Consider the following 26,365-nt stretch of genomic DNA (forward strand, 5'->3'; position numbering starts at 1 on the left):
GTCATTTCCCTACACACCAGCAATGCACAGTGGAAATCTGGCATTTAAAACACAATGCCATTTACATCAGCACCATAAATATTAACTGCTTAAGTATGAATCTAACAAAATATGTACAGGATCTCCCCGCATGCAGACGACAAGACTTTGACGAAAGAAATCAAAGAGCTAAATAAATGGAAATATTAATAAAATCCCATGCTCATTGATGGGAACTCTATGTTGTTAAGATGCCAATGTTTCCCAACTTGACCCTATTTATTTATTTAATTGTTTTATTGATTGATTGTAGAGAGAGAAAGGGAGAGAGAGAGAGAGAGAGAGAGACATAAATTTGTTTCATTTATTTATGCATTCATTGTATGTGCCCTGACTGGGGATCAAGCCTGCAACCTTGGTATATTGAGACAACACTCTGAACAACTGAGTTACCCGGCCAGGGCCCAATGCAATCATAATTTATGAAATCCCAGTAAGTTCTTTCTTACATATTGACAAACTGATTCTAAACTTGATAAAGTCAAGGACCCAAAATAGCCAACACCATCCTGAAAAGAATAAGACAGCTTGGAGCCCTGGGTGATTGGTTCAGTGGATAGAGTGTAGACCCAGCATATAAAGGTCCCAGGTTTGATTCCCAGTCAGGGCACACAGGAGAAGTGACCACCTGCCTCTCTGCCCCTTCCCCTCTTGCTTCTCTCTCTCTCTTCTCCTCCCCTCCTGCAGCCATGGCTGGATTGGAGCGGGTTGGCCCCGGGCGCTGAGGGTAGTTCTTACGGCCTCTGCCTTAGGTGCTAAAAAATGGCTCTGGTTGCAATGGAACAAGGCCCCTCATGGGCTTGCCAGGTGGATCCTGGTTGGGGCACATGTCTCTGCCTCTCCTCCTTTCACTAAAAAAAATAATAATAATTTTTAAAAATAGCAAATAAGAAAACCTAGATGAGCTTGGATTTGGCGATGATTTTCATGTACATCATAAGCCCGATCCATGAAGGAAAAGATTGATGTTAGACTTTATTCAAAATTTTAAAATTCTACTCTGCTAAATATACTGTTAAGGCAATGAAAAGACAAGTCATAGTTAGAATGAAGTATTTCCAAACCATATATTGTATATAAGATAGTATCTAAAATGCACCAAAGACTCTTAAAATTCAATAATAAGAAAACACAGGTCCTGGGCAGTTGGCTCAATGGTAGAGCATTGACCCAGTGTGTGGATGTCCCCAGTTCAATTCCTGGTCAGGGCACACAGAAGCAACCACCTGCTTCTCCACTCCTCCACCTCCCCTTTCTCTCTCTTCCACTCCTGGCTTGATTAATTTGAGCACATCAGCCCAGGGTGCTGAGGATGGCTCCATGGAGCCTCTGCCTCAGGTACTAAAAATAGCTTGGTTGTGAGCATTGGCCCCAGGTGGGTAGAGCTTCATTCCCAGATGGGGGATTGCCGAGTGGATCTGGGTCAGGGCACGTACGGAAGTCTGTCTCTCTCCTCCTCTCAGTTGGAAAAGAAGGGGAGAGGGAAGAAAACATGGATTTAAGATAGGTTATTGCCTGACGTCTGGTGGCACAGTGGATAAAGCATCCGCCTGGAATGCTAAGGTCGCTGATTCAAAATCCCAGGGTTGCCGGTCAAGACACATAGAATAAGCAACGATGAGTAATGTGTCCCCCTCCTCCTTGCCCGCCTTTCTCTCTCTCTCTCCTCTAAAATAAAAAATAAAAAAAAAGTCTTTAATGAGTTTTAATGCCCTGGCCAGGTCTCAGTGGATAGAACACCAAGGTAGCAGGTTTGATTTCTGGTCAGAGCACATACAAGAATCAACCAGTGAGCCTGACTGGTGGTGGCACAATGGATGGAGCATCGACCTGGGACGCTGAGGGCCCAGCTTTGGGCCCCAAAGTCACTGGCTTGAGCGCAGGCCCATCTATCTAGCTTGAGCTCAGACTCAGCAGCTTGAGTGTGGGGTCCCTGGCTGGAGTGTAGGATCATTGACATGATCCCATGGTTGCTGGCTTGAGCAAGGGGTCACACTGGCTCAGCTGGAGCCCCCCCCCCACACACACACACCATTAAGGCATGATGAAAACAATCAATGAACAACTAAAGTGACTCAACTACAAATTGATGCTTCTCATCTCCCTTACTGTCTCTCTCAGAAAAAAAAAAAGAATTAACCAATGAATGCATAAATAAGTGGAATAACAACTCAATATTTCTCTCTTCTCTCAAATCAGTAACACAACTGAGGAGAGCAGGGGATCCCAGGAAGGAATGCTGTGATGAAAGCATGTCGCTGTGTTACAAATGTGTGACATCACCTCACTGGGGGGCTGGGAGGAAGGTGTGACCTCAGTCACTTTGGGAATGGAGTCTGAGAGCAAAGGCAAGGGGACCACACACGAAGACTGTGCCCTCGTGGATGCTGGTGTTTCCCCACAGGTGCACATTAGCAACAGTGTTACTGCTGCACGTGGTACCAGAACCCACCAGGGGAGTCCGTGGTCCCTGGGTGGAGGAGCCAGGCTTCCCACAGGCCATCAAGGGGTGGGGGGTGAGGATGACACACGCGGTAATGGATTGGAGACATCGATAAGAACTCGTGTTTAACTCACGATACGCACAGATGTGTAGGCGCGTGGTTAGCGCACACACAGTTCTTTGCTTCGTCTGCTGAGAGGGCACAAAACACCCCAGGAACACCAACTACCCCTATCGTCCAGATCTTGGTTTCTAAGACCATTCTCTAATAAAAGAGAGAGAAGCAGAGCCCTGGCCAGATAGCTCGGTCGGTTAGCGCACGGTCCTGATACGCAAAGGCTGTGGGTTCGATCCCTGGTCAGGACACATATAGAAATGTGATTGATGTTTCTTTCCTCTTTCTCTCCCTTCCTCTCTCTGAAATTATTAAATTTCAAAAAAAAAAAAACATTTTAAAGAGAGGAAGAGCTAAGAAATATACAGGATGAGCCTGGAGCAAATAAATAAATAAAACAAACAAGCAAAGAACACCATGGTGTGTCAAAGGGACACAGGAGCCAACTGACAGCTCCTCCTACTGGCCAAAGCTGGAACCGTCTGAGCAACAAAGTAAGGAAGCAGCTTCCCATTGTAACCTGACGTGAACGCACACATCCATGCGCTCACGCTGATGGATCGAGAAGCGGGGGAGCCATGGCTCGCCCCCATGTCGTGAACCGGTTGCCACCTGACCCACCAGCCCTAAAGCTGGGTGTGCACAGCAGCACCTCATCACCCCTGGAGCAGCAGTGGGGCCACTCCCGTGGGACTCACCCCAGGTCCCCAACTCCTGGAGGCAGTGAGAGAGAACAGTGACAGAGAGAGTGGGACGGGCTTTCGGACACGTGTGGCCCCAGCTGGCAGCAACACCGTGGAGCTGGGGTCGTGTTCACCGGGTGATGCGGGCGCTTACAATCAGTGACCCGTGGCTTCTCCCTCAGGGTCCCGGGTCCAGGTGTCCAGAAGTAGAGATGGCTGCGTTGTTATCGCAAACGGTCTTCTAGGGAAATACTTACTGTCCGCCCTGCAACCGAGGACTCGGCCGGTCCAGACCCTCCAACGCGGAGAGAGACCTGCTTTAGGGTGACGGCTACTCCGGAGTGCTCCAGACATCCCGGGTTTAAAACTGCAAAGTCCCCTCTGTCCTGGACAAACCCCAGAGGGCTTCCACCAGAGGACACGTTAGACAGGAGCATTAGGTGCCACCTCAACCCAGGAAACTCCCGCTGTGCAGGCTGGGATGAGCAGCCTCGTCCGGGAAAGGTGGGTTTTCCTTACAGAACAGGGAGGAGGAGGTCTGGGAGGCAGGAGGAGGCCCGTGGGTGTCGGCGTAGCCCCGCGTCCCGGCGGAGAGGCCAGCGGAGCACCAGGAACAAGGGTCTGAGTCACTCCACCAGCGGGGGACAAAGGGAACATGGGCGGAGGGGGGTGGAAGGGGAGTTCAGACACCAGCGACCAGTGTGTGACCGCAGGGGTGCCAGGTGCTCGGTGACCACGTGACTCGCTGGTTCTTCCCCCTCGCCCTCTCCCCTTCCCCTTCCACCTGACGTGACCTTACATCTCCGAGTTTGCTCCGTAACCTGAGAGCCTCTACGTGCTCAAAGTTCTGTGGGAGCAGGGGACTCAGGCTTCGCGTCACCCGAAAGTGGGTAAAGTGACACGGAGCCTTCCTTCCTTCCGTCTCCTCCGGAGGACCCGTCCGCTCGGGTTGGGACAGCTGCACCAGACGAAGCAGAAAGAAGCACAATTCTGCCCGACTCCCTCGGACGTGGAGGTGAAGTCTGGTTGAAGACAGAGCGGGTGTGCACGCCCGGCTGTCAGAAGGGGCCTCTCAGGTAGGTGTCGTCCGCTTGTGAGAGCCGGAACCTGGGTGACGTGGGCGAGGCAGCAGCGAGGGGTGGCCGTTACTCGCTGTGGGGTGTCACGCCTGCTGTGGTCACAGATGAGAGATGTCTCTGCCCATCAATGTCTCTGCTGGCCTCCAGGCCGGCCAGTGGCCTGGCTGTGGACTCACTTTCTTTTCTTTCTTTTTTAAAAATTCTATTTATTTATTTCCTGAAGTGAGAAGCAGGAGGCAGAGAGACAGACTCCTGTATATGCCTAACCAGGATCCACCTGGCATGCCCACCAGGGGGCGATGCTCTGCCCATCTGGGGCGTCGCTCTGTTGCAACCAGAGCCATTCTAGCCGTCCTCAACATCCAGAACAACTTTGCTCCAATGGAGCTTTGGCTGCAGAAGGGGAAGAGAGAGACAGAGGGAAAGGAGAGGAGGAAGGGTGGAGAAGCAGATGGGCGCTTCTCCTGTGTGCCCTGACCGGGAATCAAACCTGGGACTTCCACATGCCAAGCTGAGGCTCTACCACTGAGCCAAATGGCCAGGGCTGGACCCACTTTCTAATGCCTGCTTTCTAAGATTTATTCATTTCACTCGACCAGGTGATGGCGCAGTGGATAGAGCATCAACCTGGGACACTGAGGACCCAGGTTTGAAACCCCCAAGGTTACCAGATTGAGCATGGGATCATAGACATGACCCCAAGGTCATTGGCTTGAGCAAGGGGTCATTAGCTTGACTGGAGCCCCCCGGACACCCTCCTGCCCTGGTCAAGGCACATAGGAGAAAGCAGTCAATGAACAACTAAAAATGCCACAACTATGAGTTGATGCTTCTCATCTCTCACCCTTCCTGTTGGTCTGTCTGTCTCTTTCTTCCCTGCTCAAAGAGAAAAGAAAAAGATTTATTTATTTCTCAGATCAGATGACACTCCCCCAAAGGGCGATCACTTTGGCAGAAGAAACCACCCCCTCCAATCCATCTACTCCAGGGGTCGGGAAGCTTTTTGGCTGAGAGAGCCGTGAACGCCACACATTTTAAAATGTAATTCCGTGAGAGCCATACAACGACCCATGTACATTACTCATTATCCAGTAAAAATCTGGTGTTGTCCTGGAGGACAGCTGTGATTGGCTCCAGCTACCTGCAACCATGAACATGAGCGGTAGGAAATGAATGGATTGTAATACATGAGAATGTTTTATATTTTTAACGTTATTATTTTTTTAATTAAAGATTTGTCTGCGAACCAGATGCAGCCATTAAAAGAGCCACACCTGGCTCGCGAGCCATAGGTTCCCAACCCCTGATCTACTCCATTGCCCATTTCACTTCCTTCACAGAACTTACCACCATCTGAAACTAATGTCTGTGCACATGTTCATCTCTGCTTAGAAAAATGTAAGCTTCATGAAAGGAGGGACCTTACCTGCCTTGTTCATTCCTCTGCCCCTCAGTCTCAGCAATGAGTGAGCGCCCGGGGCCAGAGATGCTCAGGTAGTGGCCTGCTTGCAAATACAGGACTTTGGAGACATGTAAGAAAGTGAGATTTATAACACAGCACCGTTTTAGTTTGTTTTTTAATTCAGTGAGAGCAGGGGTGGCCGAGAGACAGACTCCCGCAGATGACCTGACCGGGGTCCACCGGCAAAACCACTAGAGGATGATGCTCTGTCCATTTGACATGTTGCTCCGTTGCTCAGCAACAGAGCCCTTCTTAGCGCCTGAGGCAGAGGCCATGGAGCCATCCTCAGCACCTGGGGCCAATTTGCTCCAATTGAGCCATAGCTGCAGGAGGAGAAGAGAAAGAGAGAGAAGTGTGAAGGGGAGGGGTGGAGAAGCAGATGGGCATTTCTCCTGTGTGCCCTGACCAGGAATCAAACCCGGGACATCCACACACTGGGCCAATGCTCTATCACCGAACCAACCGGCCAGGGCCAACACAGTACTGTTAACATAATGTTAAAATTGATACAATTTGATATGTATTTTTTTAAAATGCATAAATAGCATCATTATGGAAAGTGAATTGGAGGTAGGCATGAAAGTGGGAAGTAACAGGGGAAGAACGTTTGAATTGTCATGTTGTTTGAAGGAAAGATGACAATGACATAAACAGAGGAATGTAGCCATTCCATTCCCTGACCGGAGGTTAGAATAAAAGGACGAGGGCCAGTGTGTCGGTGTGAGAACTGCAACTTCTTGGACAATCTTCCCAGGGTGACATGGGGTCCGTGTCCCTTCCTCAGACCTAAGAAGCCTGTGACAGCATGTGACAGAATGGTGTGCTGCCACTCCCTGCCTGGTTTGCTGCAGCCCAGAGGCGAATGCCCTGGAGTGGCTACACTCAGGAACTTTGCTGAACTGTCTCTGTGGAGCCCAGCCATCTCCCCAAGGCACCGACGCCGTGCAGAACTCCCCAGCAGATAACCCAGCCCAGCCACCAGAGTCACCCAGCCAGGAAGGTCTTCCCACCCAGGGGCCATGACGTCATGGAGCAGAGGAAAGCTGTCCTGTTGGGCCCTGAGTTCCTGACCCACGAGGTGTCAAAAAGAGTGGCTTTATACGGCTACGGTTGGGTGGCGTGTTCCACAGCCAGGGAAGATGGGAACGAACAAACAGCGGGCAGGACAGGAGGGCAGGAGGGTCAGGCTGGAGCGGGGCAGAGGGAACTGGAGAAGACAGGGGTACAGAACCAGAGCCGAGTGGAGCAGAGCGCATCTCTCACCCACACTCCACCAGCTGAGCAGGAGCCACGCTGGACCCCTCCTTTCAGGTTGGCAGTGGAAGAGCCAGCTTGTGCCCATCTGCTGCCCCCTTCCAGTGGGTCCTGCCCTTCGGCCTGGGCCGTTGCTTGCTCTCCATCTTCTCTCCACTGCCCTTGTCCACCGGGCCGCCCCCTGGTGGCCCCATAATCCTTTGGTGCCTCGTTATCCTTCTCAGAGCGAAGCCACGTGCTCTCAGACCCTCCACAGCCTCGCCTCTATCCAGCCTGTGGACCCGGCACAGCCCCACCCTTTACACCATCATCAGCTACCCGTGTGTCTGTCCCCCAGACTTCCCTCTCTTCCTCCACCGTGAGCCCCACTCCTTCTGGGAGGCTGTTTGCCAGAGGCTGTTTTGCAACTCCAAATCCAGGCTGCCCCTCATCTCCGGCCTTTCCCTCACTCTCCTCAAGCCCCCAGTGTCTTCCCATCACCCGGTTCCCCGTGTCCCCACTGTCGCCCCCCACCTGTAGCCTGCACAGGCTGCGGACTCCATTCCTACACATCCTAGTGTCCGGCCCCATGTCTCCAAGTCTGCGAGTCTCCGGTCCTTAGCACCTCCCACCTCTTCGCACCTCCCCATCCATTGTGTCTGGGACCTGCCCTCTTCCCACTCCATCCTCAGAGCAACCATCTAGCAGTCCCAACCCTCTGTCCCCTGTCCTCTCTCCCTTGTCCCTGAGTGCCCCGGTGCTCCGCACCACCCCCGTCCCCCGCGCACCTGACCCGTGTCTGCCTGTCCGCCATCCTCCGTCCTCTGAAACACCCCCTCCCCGGCCCCCTGAGCACTTCCGACCCATCCCCGTCCCTGGTACTCCGCACCTCCCCAAACCCTCACCCACCGCCCCTTCCCCGCGTCCGCGCCAACCGCATCCCCCTCTCCCCGGCCCTCTACACCCCCTCGTCCCCTCCACCCCCGGCCCTGCGCTCCCATCCCTCCCACCCAACCCCGGGTCCCCGCGCCCCCGCGCGGCGCCGGCCCGGGCGCTCAGGTGGATGGGCGCGCGTTGCGCGCGGATAAGCGCCGGGCACACCCTAGCACGCCGGCCCGCCTCCCGCGCCGCGGATTGGCTTCCCGCGAGCTGGTGGGACTCGATTGGCTGGTGCCGCGCGCCGGCCGGGTCAGTTTCACGGTGGGTAGCACCGCAGCGTGGATGCTGCTGGGTCCCGCCGCGGCCCCCAGGAGCGTGGAGCCGGAGCGGCCGGGCGGGGCCGGGCGGGGGCACCGCCTGAGCCGCTCCGCCGCCCACCCCAGGCCCGCGGCCGAGGGCAGCCTGGGGTCGCAGCCGCAGCCCGTGGCCGCGGGCGGCGGACAAAGGACCATGCGGGGCTGGGGGATGCGGCGCGGGGCGCGCGGGAGCCGCAGGCCGCAGCGGCGCCGCTGAGCGCGGCCCCGGGGCGAGGCGGGGCCGGCCGCGATGCCGTGGTTCCCCGTGAAGAAGATCCGCAAGCAGATCAAGCTGCTGCTCGTGCTGGTGCTGCTCACCTGCGCCGCGTGGCTCACGTACGTGCACCTGAGCCTGGTGCGCCAGGGCCGCGCGCAGCCCCAGCGGCTGGGCTCCGGGAGAGGTACGGGAGGCGAGGTGCGCCCCGGGCCGGGGGGCGGGGAGGGGCCCCCGACCGAGCCCGGCTCTCGACGTGGGCCGGACCCGCCCGCAGACTCCGTCCGAGGCAATCTGAGGGCAGGGGGCGCGGTTCTGCCAGGCCCGGGCGCCCGATGACGTCACAGGGACGAGCGCGACCCTCGGGGAGCATCCCTGACCCTGGGGCGGACTCCGCCTCCGGCCCGGAGCCGGTAGGGACAGGGTTAACGGGCTCCTGGAGAGAGCTCCTTCGGGCCTTGCCCGCTGGGATTTCCCGAGGCCAAGCCTGGCTTCTGCCTCCACCACTTGCCTGTGAACTTAGCAGAGCCTCGGTTTCCCCGCCTGCTGGGGGCAGGGGTCAGAGAGCCAGCCTCCAGCAGTTTAGGGCGAGCGCGTGCTGTTGAAAGGCTTCCTGGAGGGGGTGCCCTCGGTGAACCTGGGACCTGGCTCTGTGTGTTGGGGGAAAGCATGGTCATGGCCATCTAGACTGGAGTGAACCCTCCCAGACTCCCCGAGCGCACGCTCCAGTGGGGACAGTGAGCCCGGGAAGCAAATCAGGTGCCGGTGCGCTGCGAAAGGGGTCCTGCCGCTTTCACCAGGAGGATCCTGGAAGGCCTCTTGGCGGTGGTGGTGACCTTTGACACAGCAAGAGCATCCCAGCAGCAGGAATAGCATGAAAACCCTGAGTGGGATAAGGAGAAAGGACATACTGGAACCTGAGAGGTGGAACAGGGGAGAAGGGACACCTCGGGACGGAAAAGATCCTAGCCAGGCTGCCCCCCCCCCCGACACTTCTCAAGGAAGTGGGGGTGTCCTTGGGTCGGGGGAAGGGATGAGAGTCTTGCTTCTTAGACTCAATACAATGACTGACTCACTACATCCGGGGCGCCTCCACAAAGGGGTCCAAACCTCCCTGTTCAATCCCATCCCTGCCCTCACGTGCTGAAGCCCCTCTGCCTCCCAGGGGTCTACCCGACATCTGGCCCCACAGACCCCAAGCCAGAGGTCTGTGCTTGTACCAAACCCTTCCAAGCCCCCACCCCAGAGTCCACACACCTGACAGCGACCACACCCTCCAACACTGTTCCGTCCCTCAGAGAAGCACCCCTTCCCCCAGCTGTCAGCAAGTAAGTCTGGACCCTGGAGCATGACCCAGCCACAGAGAGCAAAACCAGCTCCCTCCTCAGACGCCTCTGCGGTTTCCTCAGCAACCCCAGCACTCCGCAGCTAGACTTCCTGTGCAGACAGGGAGTCTAGCTCAGCAAACGGGAGGGGTGCAGGTGTGGGAACCCCACTTTTTTTTTCTCCCCACTTCTGAGACCATGAAAACCAGGCGGGCAGGAGCTATTCAGGGAAGACTAAGCCTTGTGGCACCACCTTCCAGAAACAGCCTCAACAGCCCCTAAAACTCAGCCCTGGACTGCAGCCCCACCTCCTGTCCAGCCACCTGGGCTCACCAGGGCAGCAGCTGGATGCGTCCGAGGCCATCCTGACTGTGGGCATCCATATGCTGTTCAGGTTCCACTGGAGAGGTGGCCCGGGAGCAGGGCAGGCGGTCTGCCTTCCCGGTGTACAGCAGTCTGTGCAGGGAGAGGAAGCGGGGACCATGGTGGCAGCCTGGGCTGGGAACTCACTGCAGAAGGCTCCCAAGGCCCACGGATATCTTGACAGGAGTGAGCCCTAGGGGGCAGGCTGTGGGGACTTGGCTGGTAGTCCCTGGGGGCTCACCTCCTAGCTGGACAGAGGACAGAGACGGGTAAAATCCAGAATGAGCAGCTACGCTCCCCCGGAGACAAGGCCCAGGACAAGTGTGCACACGGGAATCCAGCTCCGGGCTCTGAACTGAGGAACGGGTGTCAACGCCCAGGCTTGGCCCTTTGGGGTTGAGTGTCCCTGGAAGGGTGCTGCAGGAGGGACAGAGCTGGGGTACCGTGAAGCCTCCCCTCAGGCTCAGGACCCCCAGGGGATGAAGGGCATATTCAGGAAGGAGGTCTGGGTAGTTGAGGGAGTTGGGGTTACAGAGGTGGTGTGCCCCAGGCTAGGGGGGTGTGGGTTGTCAAGCTCTGAAGATGTCTGTAGACAGACCTGGGGAGGGTTTCCAGTGTCCTGCCAGCAGCCACACCAGTGTGCTTATCCTTCCTCTGGCTTCTTTGGTACCAAACCCCAAGCTCAAGGGAGCAGGTGGCACTGCCATAGCTGGGGCAGCTTAGCCTCAAGACAAGCTCTGGCACTAACCAACCCTTAGCTCTCTGTTCTGGAAAGGGAGGCAGACCCAAAACATTCCAGCACACAGGAAAAGTGCCAAGGGCACAGAGCAGTCCTGGGGGTCTTCCTGGAAGCGGAGCCACTGATGAGGATGGCCAAATGGGTGTGTGTGTGCCCACATATACACTGGCATGTGCACACACATAACTGCTCCCGCGCATCGGCCAGGTGGAGGGCTCTGGTGCGTCCCCCTCCCACAGTGGGATGTGAGAGAAGGACCCAGCAGAGAGCACTTGTACCACTGAAGGGTGGGGTGGCTGGCAGTACAAGGCAGCATGAGGGGTTAGGGCCTCAGCAGGAGACACTGGCCTTTCTGCCTTGGTCCCGCCATTTGTGATGGGGGTGCCTGACCCCAGCAGCAGGGACTGTGGCCTTGGAGAGAGCCTGGGCCCGGGTCACATCCCGTGTGTCACCCACAGATGGTGAGAAGCTGACCGGTGTGACAGACGGCCCAGGAGTCCGGGCTGCACTGTCCACACAGAGGCCAGAGGACTCCAGCGAGAGTCGTGAGGAGGAGCAGGCGGTGAGCAGGGCCATTGGGGAGAGCGCATGTGTTCTGCACAGAAGGCGACCTTGAGGCCACGGGTGGGGGCTGGGCGTGACGGGGTGCAAGGTGCGCTCCAGCGCCAAGCATGGCCCAGACACAGCCAATCCGTGTCTGCACGGGTGTGGGTGCTGCACGCCTGCGTGGCTGTGTCCCGGACGGTGTGTGTGTGGCTGTGAGACCCCCACCCCTGCCCTCACAATCCTCAGCTTTGACCCTGTGCCCCTTTCTGTCCTGTAGCCCGAAGGTCGGGACCCAAACATGCTGTTTTCTGGGGGGGCTGGAAGGCTGCCCCCCGTGAACCTCACCCGTCAGGCACCCCCATGGCGGGAGGAGGTAAGCCTCTGCATGTTGGGGGGAGGGCTGGGGTGGGCTTTGCAGAAGGTAAGAACCCCTCCCCCCCAGTACAAGGGGCAGGTGAACCTGCACGTGTTCGAGGACTGGTGTGGGGGCGCCGTGGGCCACCTGCGGAAGAACCTGCACTTCCCCCTGTTCCCTCACGTGAGTGCCCGAGTGGGGGAGGGGCGCGCTGGGTTTCCAGGGCGGGCGAGGGTTGAGGAGGTGTTGATGTCAGAGGTCGCTGCCCCCAGACCCGCACCACTGTGAAGAAGTTGGCCGTGTCCCCCAAGTGGAAGAACTACGGACTCCGGATCTTCGGCTTCCTCCACCCGGCAAGAGATGGTGCGGGGGAGGGGAGAGGAGGAGGTAGGGGCCTGTGGGGGAGGGGCGCCCCAGGGCCCCACCGCCTCCTGAGCCCCTGTCCTATGGCCTAGGCGATGTCCAGTTCTCGGTGGCTTCGGATGACAACTCGGAGTTCTGGCTGAGCCCAAACGAGAGCCCAGCAGGTGCCCAGCTGGTAGCCTTTGTGGGCAAGGTACCCCCCATCCCATAGCCCTGACCCCAGCTCTACCCTCTGCCCACACCCCCCTCACTTCACGACTTGCTGTGGCCTCGGTCTCCTGTCTCCTCTGACTTCTTTTTTTTTTCTTTTTTTTTTTTTTTCATTTTTCCTAAGCTGGAAACCGGGAGGCAGTCAGACAGACTCCCGCATGCGCCCGACCGGGATCCACCTGGCACGCCCACCAGGGGGTGATGCTCTGCCCATCTGGGGCATTGCTCTGTTGCATCCAGAGCCATTCTAGTGCCTGAGGTAGAGGCCACAGAGCCATCCTCAGCGCCCAGGCCATCTTTGCTCCAATGGAGCCTCGGCTGTGGGAGGGGAAGAGAGAGACAGAGAGGAAGGAGAGGGGGAGGGGTGGAGAAGCAGATGGGCGCCTCTCCTGTGTGCCCTGGCCGGGAATCAAACCCGGGACTCCTGCACGCCAGGCCGACGCTCTACCACTGAGCCAACCGGCCAGGGCTCCTCCAACTTCTTAGGAACAGGGATGGGATGGGGCTGGTGTTCCGAAGGAGAGGGTAAGCTGCCTCTCCCCTCTTGACCCCGCCCTCCAGACTGGCTCGGAGTGGACAGCGCCTGGAGAGTTCACCAAGTTCAGCTCCCAGGTGTCCAAGCCCAGGCGGTGAGTGACTGGGAGTGTGTGTGCACCTGCCTGAGGCTCTCGGTGACATGGTGACATCACAGTACAGATGTCCTTCCCGGCCCCTCCGAGGGAGGGACGAGCCCTGAGCCTTCCACCCACTCTGGTCTCTATCTGTCTGGGGTTCTTGAGGCATATTGAGGTGCCCCTCTGATTCTCGTGTCCCCAGGCTCATGGCTTCCCGGAGGTACTACTTTGAGCTGCTGCACAAGCAGGATGACCGAGGCTCAGATCACGTGGAAGTGGGTGTGAGTGCGCCCCCAACTTCCCCTTCCCGGCCTCCCCCTTCCAGCCAACTACTCCCCACAGAAGGAAAGATGACTGCGGACCCTGCCCCCAGGAGCTTCCTGTCTAGTTGACATGGCAGTTAATTAGGGACAGGGCAGTCAGCACTGCTGGGCGGCTTCCTGGAGGAAGCGGCCCTTGAGTAGAATCTTGAGAGATGAAAGATTCCCAGGGAGGTCCAGGAGGGAGAGGATCTGGGAGTCATCCATACTGGGGATAGCTCAGGCTTCTCCTGAGAATGAGGCGACTGGATTTGTACCTCGGGCCCCTGTGTGGAGAGAACCCGAGGGGACTTGTACGGGCCATTGGTCCCTGGATGGGGAGGTGCGACCAGAAGGGTGTCAGGAAGAGGGCCTGGGCCTGGCTGAGTGTGCGAGGGTGACACCACAGTGGTCTGGGGGGTCCTCTAGCCCCACCTCTGAGATGTCCCAGGTGTTTGTGGCGGGTGTTACCCAAGCTCAGCTTGGCAGAGGATCTAGGCTGAGATGCAGGTTTGGGATGATCTTGTAGAAGCTGGGGGGTGGGGTAGTTGACGGGGCCCAGATGAGCTGAAAAGGGAAGAGACCCTGGGACGGCCCCCAGGAACCCCCACTTGACAGGGGCGGGAGAGGGACGAGGTCTGCAGAGGAGACTAAGGAGCAGCCACAGGAGTGAAAAAAATGGGGAGGGGGCACTGGCTCTGGCCCTTGGCAGGCCAGTATGACCTCTAGGAGAGCAGTGGCTGCAGAGGGTGGGGGCACGGGGGGGGGGGTAGGTGGGCTGGAAATCATAACCAGCCAGTGAGGGAGCACTCAGAATGTCAGGAAAGGCCTGAAAGGGGCATGCAGTCCCCTTACCTGCCACCGGGGCCTTCCCCCAGCTTCCCTGCTGTCCCTTCCTGGGGCCCCTCTCCCATCCATCCTCAGAGCTTCCTGCGTCCTTGAAGAGGTGGCCCCCCACTCGCTCCCCTGCATTTGTCAGAGGAGACTCGTTCCTCTCTGTCACAGCCATGTTCCCACCCCCATCCCACCCTTTGACCCTGACCACCCACCTTCTCCACCCACCAGTGGCGAGCCTTCCTGCCTGGCCTGAAGTTTGAGATCATAGGCTCTGCTCACCTCTCCTTGTACACAGGTGCGAGGCTGGTACCTGGGGGGGGGGGGGGGGGGGGGGGGGCTCTTGATGGGCAGTTTCTCTGGACGGCCTCTAGATGTGGGCAGGGGCTTGTGAGGGGGGTTCTTGGGGCCTCACACTTCCCTCTGCCTCCAGACGAGTCAGCCCTGAAGATGGACCGTGTGGCCCACATCCCCCAGTCCCCAGCCAGCCACGTGGGGGGACGCCTGCCACAGGAGGAGCCCAGGGCCGACATGCTGAGGCCAGACCCCAGGGACACCTTCTTCCTCAGTGAGAGGAGGCCTGTGGGAGTGGGGGGGGGGGGGGACAGTGCAGGGGCTCCGGGCTGTCTCGCAGTGACCACCCCTCCTGTAGCTCCTCGAGTGGAGCCTTCGAGTCTGGAGAACGTGCTGGAACCCTGTGCCTACGCCCCCACCTACGTGGTCAAGGACTTTCCTATCGCGAGATACCAGGGACTACAATTTGTAAGTACTGCTGGCCAAGACAGACCCTGAGACACGGACCCTCCCCACCAGGGTCCCCTGAGCCCCTCCAGCCCCGCCCTGAGCCCTCTGCGCCGCCCCAGGTGTACCTGTCCTTCGTTTATCCTAATGACCACACGCGCCTCACTCACATGGAGACGGACAACAAGTGCTTCTACCGCGAGTCTCCGCTCTACCTGGAAAGGTAGGTGGGCGTGCACCTGGGGGAGGTGGGCGTGCACCTGGGGGAGGTGGGCGTGCACCTGGAGGAGGTGGGCGTGCACCTGGGGGAGGTGGGCGTGCACCTGGGGCAGGTGGGCGGGGCCTCTGCCAGTGGGTCTCTTATGCCCCGCCTCCCACCAGGTTTGGGTTCTATAAGTACATGAAGATGGACCGGGAGGAAGAGGGGGAGGAAGACGAGCAGGTGCAGCGCCGAGCCTTCCTTTTCCTCAATCCGGATGGTGAGGAGCCCCCCCAACCCCCCAGCGCCCCAGGCTGGCTTCGGCTTAGGCGTGTCAGGCTTACCCACACTTTCTACAGACTTCCTGGATGATGAGGACGACGGGGAGCTGCTTGACAGTCTGGAGCCCACTGAGGCGACCCCGGCTCAGAGCAGCCGCCTACTCCCCACCCCGACGGCCCCCGCAGAGGCCAGAGCCACCCCCATCCCGTCCACGCCCTCCAGCCCAGCACAGGAGCGAACCCCCAGGCGCTCCAGGGCATTGAGCTGGGCCGCCAGGGCTGCGAGACCCCTGCCCCTCTTCTTGGGCCGCGCCCCGCCCCCCCGGGCTGCAGCAGAGCCGCCTCCCTCAAAAGTATATGTGACTCGGGTCCGGCCGGGCCCGCGGGCGCCCCCTCGGCCTCTGGCACCCCTCAGTCAAGGCGGCCCAGCCTGGCCACCTTTCCCGGGCGTCTTCCTGCGCCCCAGACCTCTGCCCAGGGTGCAGCTGCGAGTGCGTCCACGTCCACCCCAGTCTCGAGGCCATAGGACCGGCAGCTCCCAGGCCACGAGACTGAGGCTCTCTGCCCAAGCGCAGGCCACCCCCGGGAGCCGGGAGGGTCAGGCACGGCTGCTGGGACTGGCAGTACCCACGGAGAACTTGAACACATCCTCCGAAATGCGGCCTGTGACCTCCTTCCTGAGCTTGTCCCAGGTGTCTAGGCCACAGCTGCCTGGAGAGGAGGAGGAAGAGGAGGAGGAGGAGGAGGAGGAGGAAGAAGGGGACGATGATGGGACCCCTGGCGATGATGTTGCCTCTGAGGACAGCGAGGAGGCAGCTGGCCCCACTCTGGGCCGCTGGCGCGAGGACGCCATCGACTGGCAGCGCACGTTCAGCGTGGGCGCGGTGGACTTCGAGTTGCTGCGCTCGGACTGGAATGACCTGCGCTGCAACGTGTCGGGGAACCTGCAGCTGCCTGAGGCCGAGGCCGTGGACGTGGTGGCTCAGTACATGGAACGGCTCAACGCACAGCACGGAGGGTATGGGGGGGGAGGGGAGTGGAGACCCTGCCTCCTCGGAACCCTCCACCTTCCCCAAAACTGAGCTGGGAGTAGCATTCACAGCCCCTAGGCAAGTGTCTTCTCTCCATTTTGGTCCCCCTTTATACCTGGGGCACCTGTCCCTTCATACCCCAGCCTGTCACCTTGACTCTGGATCTGAAGATGCTCTGAGCCACCCACCCAGGCCACTCCTCCAGATAGACACACCCAAAGGTCAAGCTGAGAGCCCCTAGACCCCTCCTTTCCGGGCACATTTCTGCTGGGCCTTCCAAGGGGGGTCTCCACCTGATTTCAGGGGAGGGCACAGGGCTTCTGCCTCGTTGCCCTCTGTGGTCTTCCCAGGCCCCAGTTTGGCCTGAAGGGAGGCGTTGGGAGTTCTCAGAGTTGTGCCAAGCCTTGAAGAAGGGCAGAGCCTGGTCATGGACTCTGAAAGCCACACTCAGGAATTTTTTTTTTTTTTTTTTTTTTTTGCATTTTCCCGAAGCTGGAAGTCAGACAGACTCCTGCATGTGCCTGACCGGCATCCACCCGGCATGCCCACCAGGGGGCGATGCTCTGCCCATCCGGGGCGTCACTCTGTTGTGACCAGAGCCATTCTAGCGCCTGAGACAGAGGCCACAGAGCCATCCCCAGCGCCCGGGCCAACTTTGCTCCAATGGAGCCTTGGCTGCGGGAGGGGAAGAGAGAGACAGAGAGGAAGGAGAGGGGGAGGGGTGGAGAAGCAGATGGGCGTTTCTCCTGTGTGCCCTGGCCAAGAATCGAACCCGGGACTCCTGCACGCCAGGCCGACGCTCTACCACTGAGCCAACCGGCCAAGGCCGATTTTTTTTTTTTTTGCCTGTGATATAAGGTTTTGAGCAGGAGAGGGTTTTGACATGTTTGAGTTGAAAGCAGGCATGTTGCCTCTGAGGGGAGTGGACAGGAGAGACCATGGGGACCAAGATGGTGGGCCTGATGTGACTGGGACATGACCATGGCCATGACGAGACGGCCTGGACTTTGAGGGTGGGAGATTTTATTCTAGGTGGCTGAGAGGACAAGCCTGCCCTTGGCTTTAAGCTCAGCATCCCATAGGCACAGGAGGTCTATTGAGTCAAGTGGTCATGGCTGTTGCCCCAAGAGTGAGAGTCCAGACCCAGAGTGTTTCGGGCAGAAAGTCCCTGGCTTTGGGGAGAGTGTGGTGGGGATGGCAGGGGCTAAAGGGGTGAGCCAGGACCCCTGGGAAGTCACAGCTTCCAGTGCGGGGGCAGTGCCTGCAAGAGGGGTACACATGGCTAAAGGAAGCCTGGCCTTAGTCAAGGTCAGAGTCCTGTTTCCCCCAGGAGTAGGAGAAACCTCTTCTTGAGGGTAGAGCTGAGGGAAAGTAAGGTACTCTGCCGAGGGCAGCTCAGGACAGGACCAGTGGCATCTTCCCTCAGGGACCAGGACAGCAAGGGGATGCAGAAAAAGGCTTCTCAGAGGAGCCACCAGGGCCCAGAGGGAGCTGGGGAGGATGGGGCCAGCCAGAGGGACACCCCAAGACAAAGACCCCGGGGGGAGAGGAAGTCTGCTCACTACTGTGAGGGGCTGCTGGAAACCACAAGCTGGAGACTGCTCTAGGTCCTAGAAGGCCCTTCAGGACGCTGCAACCTTGTCTTGTGTGCAGTGGGTGCCACCGCGGGTTTCAGCGCCTGTCATAAAGATCGCGGTGGAAGGAAGACCCGGGAGGACCGGGCTAGGGTGGGGGGCGTCCCCCTACGGGCTGCCCCAGGAGGGGGGATAGCGAAGTATGGGTCTGCCTTCCGGGAACTCCCCTGGGGTGTGAGGTGTGATCGGGCAACAGGTGGGACCTCGTTTTGGAAGCTGAGGGCGTGGGTGAGGTTCGGGGAGAAGCCCGGGTGGGCTGATCCGGCCTCGCCTCCCAGGCGTTACGTGCTCCTGCGCATCGTGAACGTGGAGAAGCGGCGGGACTCCGCTCGCGGGAGCCGCTTCCTCCTGGAGCTGGAGCTCCAGGACCGCGGGGGTGGCCGCCTGCGCCTGTCCGAGTACGTCTTCCTGCGCCTCCCGGGAGCCCGCGCAGAGGACGTGGAGGTGGATGGAGAGAGCCCGGAGCCCGCCCCCACTGGCCCCGACGGCCGCCCTGAGCTCTGCAGGCCACTGCACCTGGCCTGGCGCCAGGATGTGATGGTTCATTTCATCGTGCCAGGTGCGCGGGACTGCGGCGGGGTGGCACCTGGTTTGGGTGGGGGGACACTCTCCGAAGCCCAGGGCTCGTGGGGAGTGGGGGAGGGCGCCACTGGACCGGTGGGGGGCGGACTGGGCCCAGTGTCCCCATCCTCTTCCAGTGAAGAACCAGGCCCGCTGGGTGGCACAGTTCCTGGCGGACATGGCTGCGCTGTACACCCGCACCGGAGACGCGCACTTCAGCGTCATCCTGGTGGACTTTGAGAGCGAAGACATGGACGTAGAGCAGGCCCTGCACGCAGCACAGCTGCCCGGGTAACAATGCCCTCTCTCCCCCACCTCCCACATACATACCAGGGGGAACCCAGGACATCTTCCCTCCTGGGGAGGTGGGTTCTCCTGCCCTCCCTCGAAGAATTGTTACCTGTCACCTCCCACCCACCCCACCCCCCAGATACCAATACCTGAGGCGAACCGGAAACTTCGAGCGCTCCGCGGGGCTGCAAGCGGGAGTGGACGCCGTGGAGGTGCGTGGGTGGGATGGAAGGATGGCAAAGCTGGAACTCGCCTTTCTGCGGGGAGGGCAGCTCTCAGGCCTCCTTTCGACCTCTAGGATGCTAGCAGCATCGTTTTCCTCTGCGACCTGCACATCCACTTCCCCCCCAACATTCTGGATGGCATTCGCAAGCACTGCGTGGAGGGCAAGCTCGCCTTCGCACCTGTGGTCATGCGTCTGGGCTGCGGGAGCTCCCCTGGGGACCCACACGGTAATGCCAGGAGTCCTACCAATGCCAGGGTCAAGGCTAGGACCCCCCCCCCAATAGTGCCCGGGTCCTTCCCCATGATCCCTGGGCCATTCCCAGCTGCTAGGAGCCTCCCCCAGCACCCTGGTCATGTGCAGGTTTCCTGGGTTATATCAACAAGGAAGGGTGACCCTGGGAGCCCCCTGATGGTGGGACCCACCGTGAAACCCCTCCTGAGGTTCAGGGGAAGCCTTGCAGGACCTGATCTCTGAAGGGTGCCCTTTGCCACCCAGGGTACTGGGAGGTGAATGGCTTCGGCCTCTTTGGGATCTACAAGTCAGACTTTGACCGCGTTGGAGGCATGAACACGGAGGAATTCCGGGACCAGTGGGGCGGCGAGGATTGGGAGCTCCTGGACAGGTGACCCCCCCCACCCCCACCCTACCATCACGGAGACAGACTTTCAGCTCTTCCTTCTCTGTCACCCAGGGCCTGCATGCAGGCCTGGAGAGACTCTGGGATCCTCCCTCATTCCCTGAAGCCACTTCCCACATTAGCCTCCTGCAGACTAGGGACAGCCCTTGAACCAGTGCTGCCGCCAGATTCTATGAGCCCAGTGATGGCTCTGAGTCCCTGTCCTCCAGGACCTACAGTAGCAGAAGCCCTGACACCCCTCGCTCCCGGACTGGGGTCCTGACCACTTCGTCCCACCCACACCCAGGGTCCTGCAGGCTCAGGACAGCCCAGACCCCCCCAGACCAACCCCCGCCCCCCAGCCCTGACGCCTGTCCCCCCCAGGGTCCTGCAGGCTCAGGACAGCCCAGACCCCCCCCAGACCAACCCCCGCCAGCCCCAGCCCTGACGCCTGTCCCCCCCAGGGTCCTGCAGGCTCAGGACAGCCCAGACCAAGCCCCGCCCCCAGACCAAGCCCCGCCCCCCCAGCCCTGACGCCTGTCCCCCCCCAGGGTCCTGCAGGCTCAGGACAGCCCAGACCCCCACCAGACCAACCCCCGCCAGCCCCAGCCCTGACGCCTGTCCCCCCCAGGGTCCTGCAGGCTCAGGACAGCCCAGACCCCCCCAGACCAAGCCCCGCCCCCAGCCCTGACGCCTGTCCCCCCCCCCAGGGTCCTGCAGGCTCAGGACAGCCCAGACCCCCCCAGACCAAGCCCCGCCCCCCAGCCCTGACGCCTGTCCCCCCCAGGGTCCTGCAGGCTCAGACCCCCCCAGACCAAACCCCGCCCCCCCCCAGCCCTGACGCCTGTCCCCCCCAGGGTCCTGCAGGCTCAGGACAGCCCAGACCCCCCCAGACCAACCCCCGCCCCCCAGCCCTGACGCCTGTCCCCCCCCAGGGTCCTGCAGGCTCAGGACAGCCCAGACCAAGCCCCGCCCCCCAGCCCTGACGCCTGTCCCCTCCAGGGTCCTGCAGGCTCAGGACAGCCCAGACCAAGCCCCGCCCCCAGACCAAGCCCCGCCCCCCAGCCCTGCCGCCTGTCCCCCCCAGGGTCCTGCAGGCTCAGACCCCCCCAGACCAAGCCCCGCCCCCCCCAGCCCTGACGCCTGTACCCCCCAGGGTCCTGCAGGCTCAGGACAGCCCAGACCCCCCCAGACCAAGCCCCGCCCCCCAGCCCTGACGCCTGTCCCCCCAGGGTCCTGCAGGCTCAGGACAGCCCAGACCCCCCCAGACAAACCCCGCCCCCCAGCCCTGACGCCTGTCCCCCCAGGGTCCTGCAGGCTCAGGACAGCCCAGACCCCCCCAGACCAACCCCCACCCCCCAGCCCTGACACCTGTCCCCCCCAGGGTCCTGCAGGCTCAGGACAGCCCAGACCCCCCCAGACAAACCCCGCCCCCCAGCCCTGACGCCTGTCCCCTCCAGGGTCCTGCAGGCTCAGGACAGCCCAGACCCCCCCAGACCAACCCTTGCCCCCCAGCCCTGACGCCTGTCCCCCCCAGGGTCCTGCAGGCTCAGGACAGCCCAGACCCCCCCCCAGACCAACCCTGTCCCCAGCCTGACGCCTGTCCCCCCCAGGGTCCTGCAGGCTCAGGATAGCCCAGACCCCCCCCAGACCAACCCCCGCCCCCCAGCCCTGACGCCTGTCCCCTCCAGGGTCCTGCAGGCTCAGGACAGCCCAGACCCCCCAGACCAACCCCCGCCCCCCAGCCCTGACGCCTGTCCCCCCAGGGTCCTGCAGGCTCAGGACAGCCCAGACCCCCCCAGACCAACCCCCGCCCCCCAGCCCTGACGCCTGTCCCTCCCAGGGTCCTGCAGGCTCAGGACAGCCCAGACCCCCCCAGACAAACCCCGCCCCCCAGCCCTGACACCTGTCCCCCCCAGGGTCCTGCAGGCTCAGGACAGCCCAGACCCCCCCAGACAAACCCTGCCCCCAGCCCTGACGCCTGTCCCCTCCAGGGTCCTGCAGGCTCAGGACAGCCCAGACCCCCCCAGACCAACCCTTGCCCCCAGCCCTGACGCCTGTCCCCCCCAGGGTCCTGCAGGCTCAGGACAGCCCAGACCCCCCCCCCAGACCAACCCCTGCCCCCCAGCCCTGACGCGTCCCCCCCAGGGTCCTGCAGGCTCAGGATAGCCCAGACCCCCCCCCAGACCAACCCCCGCCCCCCCAGCCCTGACGCCTGTCCCCCCCAGGGTCCTGCAGGCTCAGGACAGCCCAGACCCCCCCAGACCAACCCCCGCCAGCCCCAGCCCTGACGCCTGTCCCCCCCAGGGTCCTGCAGGCTCAGGACAGCCCAGACCAAGCCCCGCCCCCAGACCAAGCCCCGCCCCCCCAGCCCTGACGCCTGTCCCCCCAGGGTCCTGCAGGCTCAGGACAGCCCAGACCCCCACCAGACCAACCCCCTCCAGCCCCAGCCCTGACGCCTGTCCCCCCCAGGGTCCTGCAGGCTCAGGACAGCCCAGACCCCCCCAGACCAACCCCCGCCCCCAGCCCTGACGCCTGTCCCCCCCCCCCAGGGTCCTGCAGGCTCAGGACAGCCCAGACCCCCCCAGACCAAGCCCCGCCCCCCAGCCCTGACGCCTGTCCCCCCCAGGGTCCTGCAGGCTCAGACCCCCCCCGCCCCAACCCCCCCCCCCCAGCCCTGACGCCTGTCCCCCCCAGGGTCCTGCAGGCTCAGGACAGCCCCGACCCCCCAGACCAACCCCCGCCCCCAGCCCTGACGCCTGTCCCCCCCCAGGGTCCTGCAGGCTCAGGACAGCCCAGACCAAGCCCGCCCCCCAGCCCTGACGCCTGTCCCTCCAGGGTCCTGCAGGCTCAGGACAGCCCAGACCAAGCCCCGCCCCAGACCAAGCCCCGCCCCCCAGCCCTGCCGCCTGTCCCCCCCAGGGTCCTGCAGGCTCAGACCCCCCCAGACCAAGCCCCGCCCCCCCCAGCCCTGACGCCTGTCCCCCCCAGGGTCCTGCAGGCTCAGGACAGCCCAGACCCCCCCAGACCAAGCCCCGCCCCCCAGCCCTGACGCCTGTCCCCCCCAGGGTCCTGCAGGCTCAGGACAGCCCAGACCCCCCCAGACAAACCCCGCCCCCCAGCCCTGACGCCTGTCCCCCCCAGGGTCCTGCAGGCTCAGGACAGCCCAGACCCCCCCAGACCAACCCCCGCCCCCCAGCCCTGACACCTGTCCCCCCCAGGGTCCTGCAGGCTCAGGACAGCCCAGACCCCCCCAGACAAACCCCGCCCCCCAGCCCTGACGCCTGTCCCCCCCAGGGTCCTGCAGGCTCAGGACAGCCCAGACCCCCCCCAGACCAACCCTTGCCCCCCAGCCCTGACGCCTGTCCCCCCCAGGGTCCTGCAGGCTCAGGACAGCCCAGACCCCCCCCCCAGACCAACCCCTGTCCCCCAGCCCTGACGCCTGTCCCCCCCAGGGTCCTGCAGGCTCAGGATAGCCCAGACCCCCCCCAGACCAACCCCCGCCCCCCCCAGCCCTGACGCCTGTCCCCTCCAGGGTCCTGCAGGCTCAGGACAGCCCAGACCCCCCCAGACCAACCCCCGCCCCCCAGCCCTGACGCCTGTCCCCCCCAGGGTCCTGCAGGCTCAGGACAGCCCAGACCCCCCCAGACCAACCCCCGCCCCCCAGCCCTGACGCCTGTCCCTCCCAGGGTCCTGCAGGCTCAGGACAGCCCAGACCCCCCCAGACAAACCCCGCCCCCCAGCCCTGACACCTGTCCCCCCCCAGGGTCCTGCAGGCTCAGGACAGCCCAGACCCCCCCAGACAAACCCTGCCCCCCAGCCCTGACGCCTGTCCCCTCCAGGGTCCTGCAGGCTCAGGACAGCCCAGACCCCCCCCAGACCAACCCTTGCCCCCCAGCCCTGACGCCTGTCCCCCCCAGGGTCCTGCAGGCTCAGGACAGCCCAGACCCCCCCCCCCAGACCAACCCCTGCCCCCCAGCCCTGACGCGTCCCCCCCAGGGTCCTGCAGGCTCAGGATAGCCCAGACCCCCCCCCAGACCAACCCCCGCCCCCCCAGCCCTGACGCCTGTCCCCCCCAGGGTCCTGCAGGCTCAGGACAGCCCAGACCCCCCCAGACAAACCCCGCCCCCCAGCCCTGACGCCTGTCCCCCCCAGGGTCCTGCAGGCTCAGGACAGCCCAGACCCCCCCAGACCAACCCCCGCCCCCCAGCCCTGACACCTGTCCCCCCCAGGGTCCTGCAGGCTCAGGACAGCCCAGACCCCCCCAGACAAACCCCGCCCCCCAGCCCTGACGCCTGTCCCCTCCAGGGTCCTGCAGGCTCAGGACAGCCAGACCCCCCCCAGACCAACCCTTGCCCCCCAGCCCTGACGCCTGTCCCCCCCAGGGTCCTGCAGGCTCAGGACAGCCCAGACCCCCCCCCCCCAGACCAACCCCTGCCCCCCAGCCCTGACGCCTGTCCCCCCCAGGGTCCTGCAGGCTCAGGACAGCCCAGACCCCCCCAGACAAACCCCGCCCCCCAGCCCTGACACCTGTCCCCCCCAGGGTCCTGCAGGCTCAGGACAGCCCAGACCCCCCCAGACAAACCCCGCCCCCCAGCCCTGACGCCTGTCCCCCCCAGGGTCCTGCAGGCTCAGGACAGCCCAGACCCCCCCCCCAGACCAACCCCTGCCCCCCAGCCCTGACGCCTGTCCCCCCCAGGGTCCTGCAGGCTCAGGATAGCCCAGACCCCCCCCCCCAGACCAACCCCCGCCCCCCCAGCCCTGACGCCTGTCCCCCCCAGGGTCCTGCAGGCTCAGGACAGCCCAGACCCCCCCCCCCCAGACCAACCCCTGCCTCCCAGCCCTGACGCCTGTCCCCCCCAGGGTCCTGCAGGCTCAGGATAGCCCAGACCCCCCCCCAGACCAACCCCCGCTCCCCCAGCCCTGACGCCTGTCCCCCCCAGGGTCCTGCAGGCTCAGACCCCCCCAGACCAAACCCCGCCCCCCCAGCCCTGACGCCTGTCCCCCCCAGGGTCCTGCAGGCAGGGCTGGAGGTGGAGCGGCTGCGCCTGAGGAACTTCTTCCACCACTACCACTCCCGGCGGGGCATGTGGGGCACACGCAGCCACGGCCGGAAGGGCTCCCGCGTGGAGGGAGCTTGAAGACGAGGCCGCCCTTCCCAGACGCTGCTGCAGTCCTGAGCCTGGTTCCTGGGGACCCGGGGACCGACCACCGGGGCACAGCCCCCATCAGTGCCTGCCCCTCTCTGGCCCACGAAGGCCACCGTTCCTCACGCCCCTCCCCAGAGAGGCAGCCTGGACAGTGGGTCAGGCCCGGGCTTGTCCCCGCTCTCTGTGTGATAATTTCTGTGAAATTTTGCCGTAGCGATGACATTGTTTTCAGGATTTCCAAGAGTTCTCGTCTGTTCCGTTTTTTATTCAGAATGAAATGAAATATTTTTTTTAGTTCTGACTGACTGGTCCTCTGCCTGGCTCTCTTGGGGGGGGACAGAGGTGGGGCCTCTGCAATGGCCAGAGAGCTCTGCACCTGCTGGTGACCCTGGGCACTGTCCCTGCTCCTGATCACCTTCCTGATTTGCAGCCACACTGACCCCCAAGGTGACTGTCCCGTTCCCATCCTCTCCCTTTGAGCTTCCGTGTTGGGACCTGGAGGGACAGGGGTCTCGGACATTCTCCTCACCCCCCTGTGCCTGTGGGGTCGTGTGCCCTTCCCACCTGCGAGCAAAGAACATTCAGCCACGTACTTCCTCCCTTTCATATGAAAACAACCTGGGTGTCAGTCCTGCCCCATCCTCCTCGAAGGGGAAGGGGCACCCTGGTTGGGGACTGTCCTCTGACCAGATCTGAGGTGGAGGGGTATCAGCTAGGTTTGGCTTTTGTTCATGTCGCTGGAAGTTCAAGGTCAGGAGGGCACCAAAGAGTAACTGACCCAGAGGCTAGACAATGATGCTGTTGAGGACCGGCTATCCTGGGGTTCAGCTCCAGTGTCCGGCTGGGTTCTGGTCATGGTGGTGCCGGGTGCCTGCTGATACGGGGTTCCACAACTTGCAGCTGCTGTGACAAAGTTCCACAAACGTGGTAGCATTTATAACCTTACAGTTCTAAAGGTCAGAAGTCCTAAAATTGCTCTTTCTCCAGGGCTGCACTCCAGTGGAGGCTCTTAGGATGGAACCTGCTTCCTCCGTAGAGGCTGCCTGGATTTCTCCGCTCACGGGCTCTTCCTCTGCCTGAATTCGAACCCGACGTCTTGCCTCTTTCCTATTCCTCACCACTGCTCCCACCCTCACATCTTCTCCAACTCTGACCCTCCTGCCTCCTCCTCCTAAGGACCCCTGTGGTCACTCTGGGTTCCCCAGATAACCCAGGACAATCTCCCCATCTCAATCAACACCCTTTACTTTCACGTCCAAAGTCCCTTTGCCATGTGAGGTGGAAGTCACATGTTCCAGGTCTCAGGGCGTGGACATCTTTGCAGCTGTCACTCTGTGTACCTGCTCGTTCACATTCGATGGGAAGGCAGCACACGAGTCCAGTAGCCCAGACAATCCTCTTGAGATTTACCCAACTTGTACCCTCAGGTCATCCCTCATTGAGGTTCATGACCCGTAGACACAGAGCAGCAGGAAGAATTCTGA

The 26,365-nt window shown here is 61.6% G+C and overlaps 1 protein-coding gene across 2 annotated transcripts; it reads left to right on the forward strand.

The window, feature by feature from the left end:
* The first annotated feature begins 8,279 nt into the window (after positions 1-8,279).
* On the forward strand, positions 8,280-25,134 carry B4GALNT4 (beta-1,4-N-acetyl-galactosaminyltransferase 4). 2 transcript variants are annotated; one of them, XM_066365879.1, is made up of 20 exons: positions 8,280-8,690; positions 11,389-11,492; positions 11,754-11,849; positions 11,919-12,014; positions 12,104-12,194; positions 12,287-12,387; positions 12,966-13,033; positions 13,221-13,299; positions 14,383-14,449; positions 14,585-14,719; positions 14,804-14,913; positions 15,015-15,115; positions 15,274-15,371; positions 15,451-16,390; positions 18,316-18,596; positions 18,736-18,889; positions 19,029-19,101; positions 19,188-19,341; positions 19,611-19,737; positions 24,743-25,134. In XM_066365879.1, the coding sequence occupies exons 1-20, from the start codon at positions 8,540-8,542 to the stop codon at positions 24,870-24,872; spliced, it is 3,156 nt and encodes a 1,051-aa protein (XP_066221976.1). In that variant the 5' UTR covers positions 8,280-8,539; the 3' UTR covers positions 24,873-25,134. The 2 variants fall into 2 exon arrangements, with proteins under 2 accessions (XP_066221976.1, XP_066222038.1); XM_066365941.1 differs by having other exon boundaries at positions 15,069-15,115.
* The last annotated feature ends 1,231 nt before the right edge of the window (positions 25,135-26,365 follow it).

The sequence above is a fragment of the Saccopteryx leptura genome, chromosome 1, assembly GCF_036850995.1.
Source record: "Saccopteryx leptura isolate mSacLep1 chromosome 1, mSacLep1_pri_phased_curated, whole genome shotgun sequence".
Taxonomy (NCBI): domain Eukaryota; kingdom Metazoa; phylum Chordata; class Mammalia; order Chiroptera; family Emballonuridae; genus Saccopteryx; species Saccopteryx leptura.